The sequence below is a fragment of the Terrapene carolina genome, unplaced genomic scaffold (assembly GCF_002925995.2).
Source record: "Terrapene carolina triunguis isolate 2854851 unplaced genomic scaffold, T_m_triunguis-2.0 Scaffold58, whole genome shotgun sequence".
In the NCBI taxonomy this organism is placed as follows: Eukaryota; Metazoa; Chordata; order Testudines; family Emydidae; genus Terrapene; species Terrapene triunguis.
In genome coordinates, this window is record NW_020664409.1 from 101,345,241 (window position 1) to 101,353,173 (window position 7,933).

The 7,933-nt window shown below is 43.2% G+C and overlaps 1 protein-coding gene across 1 annotated transcript in view; it reads left to right on the forward strand.

Moving 5' to 3' along the window:
• The first annotated feature begins 3,688 nt into the window (after window positions 1-3,688).
• The window catches only part of KHDRBS3 (KH RNA binding domain containing, signal transduction associated 3), a 213,009-nt gene continuing 208,764 nt past the window's right edge, over window positions 3,689-7,933 (forward strand). Inside the window, exon 1 of the mRNA XM_026659267.2 lies at window positions 3,689-3,822. Within this exon, the coding sequence (XP_026515052.1) occupies window positions 3,735-3,822 (88 nt within the window). The 5' untranslated portion in view covers window positions 3,689-3,734. The remainder of the gene's footprint in view (window positions 3,823-7,933) is intronic.

Genomic DNA, 7,933 nt, shown 5'->3' on the forward strand with positions numbered 1-7,933 from the left:
CGCACTGGCGCAGTTTACTGACACGGTTAGACCTCAGCGAAACCAATATTCCCATCGTTATTACTCCTTGCTGTGTGCTCCACAATATCTGTTAGAGTAAGGGGGAGACATTTATGGCGGGGTGGGAGGTTGAGGCAAATCGCCTGGCCGCTGATTACGCGCAGCCAGACACCAGGGTGGTTAGAAGAGCACAGCAGGGTGTGCTGTGCATCAGAGAAGCTTTGAAAACCAGTTTCATAACTGGCCAGGCTACGGTGTGAAAGTTCTGTTTGTTTCTCCTTGATGAAAACCCACCCCCTTCGTTCACTCTACTTCCCTGTAAGCGAACTGCCATCCCCTCCCCCCTTTGATCTCCGCTTGCAGAGGCAATAAAGTCATTCTTGTTTCAAATTAATGCATTCTTTATTAACTGGTCACACAAATGGAGGGATAACTGCCAAGGTAGCCCTGGAGGGGTGGGGGAGGAGGGAAGCACAGGGGTGGGGTAGTTGTAGGGGCACCCCCTAGAATGATATGCAGCTCATCATAGAAGCGGCATATCTGAGTTCTGACCCAGAGTGGTCGTTTGTATCTCTGGTTCTTTAGTAGGCTTCACGCGGCACTGCTGCGGGTCCCTGTTATAACCTCTGTCCTTCATGCCCTTGGAGATTTTTTCAAATATTCCGGCATTTCGTCTTTGGAACTGAGTTCGGATAGCACGGATTCGTCTCCCCATACAGTGATCAGATGCAGTACCTCCCGTTCGGTCCATGCTGGAGCTCTTTTGCGATTCTGGGACTCCATGGTCACCTGGGCTGATGAGCTCTGCATGGTCACCTGTGCTGATCAGCTCGCTACACTGGCAAACAGGAAATGAAATTCAAAAGTTCATGGGGCTTTTCCTGTCTACCAGGCCAGTGCATCTGAGTTGAGAGCGCTGTCCAGAGCGGTCACAATGGAGCACTCTGGGATAGCTCCCGGAGGCCAATACCGTCGAATTGCATCCACACTACCCCAAATTCGACCCAGCAGGGTCAATTTCAGCGCTAATCCCCTCGTCGGGGAGGAGTACAGAAATCGATTTTAAGAGCCCTTTAAGTCGACAAAAATGGCTTCGTCGTGTGGACGGATGCAGGGTTAAATCAATCTAACGCTTCTAAAAACGACCTAAACTCGTAGTGTAGACCAGGGCTAAGACTCAAATCAGAAGGAAGAAGAAAATTAATGATGTTTTTGTTTTTTTTAATCTGACTCATTTTCTCTGAAGTCTTGCACTTTTGAATGAAATGTACTATATAAATATAAAGTTATCTGATTATCACCATATATTTTGTATTTTTCCATGGATCTTTTAACTGTTGTTGATCACTTGTTAGCCTCTATATTGATTTTGTTTCAATAAACATTAACTTTGAAATTAAAATAGTCCTCTAGCATTATGGCAGTTTCTTGTCAAGTGCTTTAGCAAAATGGGTTGTCTGTGTTTCTCATGCCCACTGGGGAGCAGATCTTTTTCTCTCTCCTCTTGGGTTATCAACAAGGATTCATTGGTGAAATTCCTGAAGGCCAAGCAGGAAGCCACACAATGTCACAAAAAGTCCTGTGGCACCTTATAGACTAACAGAAGTATTGGAGCATAAGCTTTCATGGGTGAATACCCACTTCGTTAGACGCATGACGAAGTGGGTATTCACCCACGAAAGCTTATGCTGCAATACGTCTGTTAGTCTATAAGGTGCCACAGGACTCTGTCGCTTTTTACAGATCCAGACTAACACGGTTACCCCTCTGATACTTGGCAATGTCACAAAGTTACACAGATCAAGGTAAACAATCTTCTAAGACAAGGGTGGGCAACATATGGCACACGTGCCGAAGGCGGCACCCGAGCTGATTTTCAGTGGCACTCTCATTGCCCGGATCCTGGACACTGGTCCGGGGGGGCTCTGCATTTTAATTTAATTTTAAATGATGTTTCTTAAACATTTTAAAAACCTTATTTACTTTACATACAACAATAATTTAGTTATATATTATAGACTTATAGAAAGAGACCTTCTAAAAATGTTAAAATGTATTACTGGCACGCAAAACCTTAAATTAGAGTGAATAAATGAAGACTCGGCACACCACTTCTGAAAGGTTGCCGACCCGTTCTAATATCTTTACCAACAGAAAAAACGTGGAAAGTGTGACAGGCTTGCTAGGTGATCTTGAACAACTTATTTATTCTATGTTTCCCCATCTGTACAATGATACTAAGCTATCTCCCTACATCATAGGTCTGTTGTGAGAATTATTTAGCAAACCTTTGTAAAGAGCTTTAAATCTCAGTCTGGAGAGACATGTGAGTGCTCAGTATTAAGTACAGCAAGAGAGCAGAATTTTAGTGGGGCATTTCACTATAGCCAACCACAAGTGTATAAAAAAATCATAAGTACCCAAAAAATCATGAGATTTTTTTAAAAAAATTGCTTTTTTAATTGGCATTCTTGTTTCTGAGCTTTTAGGGTGCACTCAGGTCATATGTTGAATCTTTTCTTTGCAACCACGAAAGCTAGAAGCATTTTCTAATGGAAAGCTGTGATTCCCACAATTACTTGTCTTCTGCAGCTGGGAGTTTAAATGAAATCTCAAATATTATGAGACTCCTGATACAATCAGGATGGTTGATAACAAGACTGTCCACAAGTGGGGAGGGATGAGTGAGTGGGGATAGCTACAGATCCCCATTTTTGTTTGTTTGTTTGTTAATAATGAGATTTTGGGAAATGTCAGGTGGTGACATTGGGAGGCAGAAGTGATGCCATTTCCATGTCGGGCTGGGACTTCTACATCTGGGAGGGAGGGTTAGCTGGGGCCCACCCTCCTAGAGTGGGGGGTGTGCATATGGAGGTGACTGGGGGAGGAGGGGATCTGAAGGGTGAAGAAAGATTTTCCTGTGTGTTTCGATGAGGCACTTAAACCCTCCCTCGTTTACTTTGTCCCCTCACACTCACCCAGCCCCTGCCTGGAGCGCTGGGTAAGGAAGACAGGCTGAGATGCTGTTGCCACCAGCACCGCCTCAGGTGCTCTCGGGGGCAGGAGAAGAGCCTCTAACGGTTACTCCCGCCCGCACGCGCTCCCACTCCCGGGCCGCCTAGAGATCCAACCCAAACAAGACGGCGCTGAAGAGAATCAGCCAATCAGAAACCGCAGAAAGTAGCTGACTGACAGGCGAGCCTACCCAATGGGAGGCATCTTAAGAGAAGGGCAGTACCATCGTTGAGGAGGCTGAACGGCACCGCCCGCTGGGAGGATCGCGGGGGCGCGGCTAAACCGCACGGGGGCGTGGCCTTTGCTTGGCGATGGGCGTGGCCTAGTGGACCCTATTTAAACCTGCTGCTCCCAGCCTCAGCAGCTGAGTCGGCGCGGAGCCGCTGCAGGTGTTGCGGGCTCGGCGGAGGCCGCTTTGGATAACGGTTGTGCGCGCGGGTTCCTCGTCCCGTGGCTGCCCCCTTCCTCCGCAGCAGGGGCGGGCTTCTGCGGTTCGGCGGGTGGGGGAGGAGGGGTCCCCCTCTTGTAGGGCGGGCGTGTGGGTCTGTGGTACCCGTTGGATGCGCTCCCGGAGCCCCGGGCAGGACGAGGCCGGAGGGAAGCGTCGCCGCGCCGCTGCCTAAGAGGATTTACTACGTCTCGGACTCCGCCTGGCGCCGGTGCCGCCGCCGCCGCCCCCTGCCGTGTGTGCAGGTCCCCCCGGCGCGCGGGAAGCGGAGATGGACGAGAAGTACCTGCCCGAGCTGATGGCGGAGAAGGACTCGCTGGACCCGTCCTTCACCCATGCGCTGCGGCTGGTGAACCAAGGTGGGCGACCCCGGGGCTCGGGTGCTGGAGGGGGGGGACCCCCGAGGCGTGGGCAGGGGCGGCCCTTAGTTGGGGGCCGGGGCTCGCTGGGTCCGCGAGGCGCGGGCTGAGTTCCGGCGGGGCTGCCTGTTCCTGCTCCCGCTGGCTCCTCTCGGCGGCTGGCAGCCAGGTGCGGAGCCTGGTATCTCCGGCTCCTTCCGTCCCCGCACGGGCTGCCTGCCAGGGGCACCGGCTACTGCTCCGCCGCTGCCAGGTGAAAGTTACTCCGGGGGCCAAGCGCCGCTCTCTCGCTCGCTGGGGTTTGGCTGCTGGGTCGCTGTCGCCCGGCGAGACACGATCCCCAGCGGGCGTGGCGTGCACCGGAGAGAGGGTGGCTGGTGCCTTGGCACATCGCTCCCCGGGGGACGCGGTGGGAGGAGACGCACCTGCCAGGGATGTAAAATCTCCGTCCAGACGGGCGGGGGGTGACTTCAGCTCTGGAGCCTTTTGTGATTCCTCTCAATAGGATGTGTCTGGTACTAGGGGTGGGGAGGAAGCCGGGTCGTCTCTCTGTGGTGTGCTTGGGACGTGAAGCGTTGTCCCGGTCTGTTGACACTTGTGGGTTTGATGTTGTCGCTTTCCATTGATCTTAATAGTGATGTACATTTCTGCTTGGAGAAGAAGGAAGCCTGACGACTTTGTGTAAAGTAACAAAAAAAAAAAAAAAAAATTGGCCCCAGAGAACAATGCATATTGCAATTTCTCGCTTTGCATCTTGGCAGAGACTGATGCAGTGAAGTTCCCTTAAATACCCAAATTATTTAAAGAATAGGCTTTTTAGAAGGAAAATATAACCCTTTTAGTGAGCAGATAGTATAGAATTGTCAAACACACCCACTTAGCTTTTATTTGAACTAAAATTAATCACCACATTTTTCTGTTTTACTTCTGTTGGATTAATGATGAACAGATGAAGATGTTCATTTAAATTAATTACTGCAGTTTCTATTCTTGATCCATTTATAATTGTTCCTTTGTGGTGGGTTTTTTTTTTTTTTCTGTTTACATTCCTGATTGGGCTTGCTCTTGTGTCTAATGAACTATGTTTTCCATTGTTACCTATTGTGCAGGCTGCTGTGTGAGAATTTGAATTATACAGTGTGATCAGTGGAGTTAAGGAGGACTGGAGTTACAAAGTCAAAGAATAATAAAACAAAGTGTAATCTTCATTTATTCAGCAAAATGACATCCATTTAACTAGCAGAATGAGAAGAATTGTTTAAGTTTGTATGCATAAGACGTAGTCTTGATTCCAGATTTTTCATGTTGCCACTGCTATGTGAAGTGTTGCTTTGGGATTATTGGGCATACATGACTGTCAGTTTAGGCTACAAACAGTCCATAGTCAGGTTATGTATTCATATATAGTAAGAATAAATTCAGCTGCATGTGCATCATTTATCTTAAAATAGCCTTAGCTATTCCACACAAAAAATTGTTCTCCTGTTGAGAATGTTTGTTAATCTCTAGGAGCTGTCCAGTATGCCAGCAAAACTAAATATTATGTTCATATTTATTCTTTCTTCAAACTAAGTTTTCCCACAGGAAGTCATGTGTACCTTTGCAAGTAACTTCAGAAATTGAAAATGGTTCTTAAAGTCAATTTTATGCAAAATTATAATTGCATAAAATTCTGCTTTAGGCAATCTGTGGTGATTGAAGAAAGTGATTTCTAAGCATCAAATAAAGTCAATTAGCAACAGTAAATTGAAAAATAATCTGTTTAAAATGGTCACTAGTATTTTCAGAAATCTGTTGCCTAAATATTAAAGAAGAAAGTATAGTGTAAATTATGCAGTGTGTGTTCAGCTATAATTCTGGGGAAATGTCTGAATGGTGAACTGCTTTATGATGGGTAGATGACTTTAAAACATTTATAAAATATGCTGAGGTAATATGGTACAAATTTCACAAATCGTGGTAGTCCAGATTTATTACTAAATCAATTCACTAGTTAACTTTTAAAAATGAAAATAGAGTATGCACCTTGACCTCCATTGCTGAAATTATTGGAAGGCTATACTGGTATTTGCTTCATTATATTCATTGATATATATCCAAGTTACAAATGTTGTTAAAGATTGGCATAGCTTGTTTTGCAGTGTGCTAGGAAATAATTTCCCCTTTCAAATTTAAGGACTAACAAAGTGTTCTAAAATGGTCTGTATTATAGTTGACTAATGCACATAATCTCAATTGCAAAATGCAAATGCCATGACATTTTCAGCTTGATACTCTAAAATAATGGAAAGTTTGCCCCCCCCCCAAAAAAACACCTTATTTGAAGGAATTTTTTTCTTTGTAAAAAGTTTCCTGTTAACTTAAGGTAAAATCATTTGAGAAGGAAAATCTTAGTGTAAATCAAGTTTTCTGATACTGTGAATAAGTATAGTTGTTAAATATGTGCTTAAATTTTATTTTAATGACCGATAGAAGTTGATAAAACTTACAACTATATACTGTCCTCAAACATCATGACAGTTGTTCACTTTTCAGTTAGACTTATGAGCAAAGATTGAGAATAGAGTATCTTCCAGATTTTATAAGTCTGTATGTGTATATAACTGATCCTTTTTTCATGAAGTTATAAGGATTTTTAACTAATGTACTTAACTGTGGGTCTGAAGTTTGATGACAAAGTAAATTAACTAGAATTAATACCTAGGGCTTGCCCCTTGGTATGTTTTTATTGATTACCAGGGTCACGTCTATTTCTAATCATGTTTCCTGGTACAGTAGTTTTAGTATCTATATATACCCGATGCTCTTTTAGCTCATACCACTAAAACGTGGATGGTGTTCTCAGTAGGACGTTGGTTAGTATTGTATCTTATATTTATGTAGATTTTGTTGTTTGGCTTCAGATCTAATTTCTGTGCTCTTAAAGTCACAAAGACTTAGAGATGTTCTATCCATTTATCTTTTGAAATGTAAGCTCCTAAAATAAAAGCATAATAACTACCAATTTACTGCTCCAATTTAAAATCTGGTTTATGTAACCTTAACTATTTAAAATTATCTGAGTTGAGGGCCGGCCTCACAGACAGTTGTATAATCTAGTTTTTTGAAGCTGCTGCTGACTAAAACAAACGTAATATGTAGGGTATCTGCTTGTCTTAAAGTAATATAAAAAAATCCTATTACAGTGACTTCAGAAGTTAATAGCTCTTTAACCTATTTTTCTCAATTATAGCAGGCTATGATCTTGGTAAAATGGAAGGTTTTCTTTTGTCTACCTGAACTTCTAATTTTGGTGGTTTGTACTACTTATGTTGAGAAGCTGAGTTAACTTCCCTTTCTTACAATTGTTCAGGAATCATAAAATCTAAACAGGTCATTATTTTTGCTTATTTGAAAGTAATAGAAGTTTAATTCTTACCCATTCAGTAACACTGATATTTTTTTATTTTTTTTCCCAATGGTGCAATAATCAAAATTGGGATTTGGGTTGCAAAAATGAACTATACAATAACTTAACCAGTTTAATTATTGTAAAACATTTGTAATTTTAAGTTTTGCCAAATCAACATCAAAGATTGTGTTGTCTTATGAATATGCTCCACTGTGTGGAAAGGCAAACATATTTTGATGAATAAAGCCAATTTACCTAAAACTTTCAGGATCACTTCTTGAGACTTACTGAGCAGCATCAGTCAATCAATATTGGAAAAATCACCAAATAAAGCTCAAAAGGGCTGAAATAAGTGTAATTTTTCAGTACATACGAGAGCACAATAGTATTCACAAATGTCTTGCCATGTTGAAATTGAGTATCAAGAGGGAATTGAGAAGCTTCCCTGTGCCCGTACTTTCAATATCTGCCAATTATAGTCTCCACATGGTAATACACAATAGTATACTGAGATTTTTCTAGTGGCAGATGAAAAATCATAAACCATACAGAAATTATGTATGCTTTCTTGGTCTCAAGGTTTAGTTACAGAACTCTGTAAACTACAGAGCATAATGAACATTGGGATTGGGGGGGGGGTACTAAACTTTGTTTCTCTAGTATTTCAGAATTAATGTTTGCTTGGCAAAAAGCATTTGCTGGCATTGAGCATACTGATGG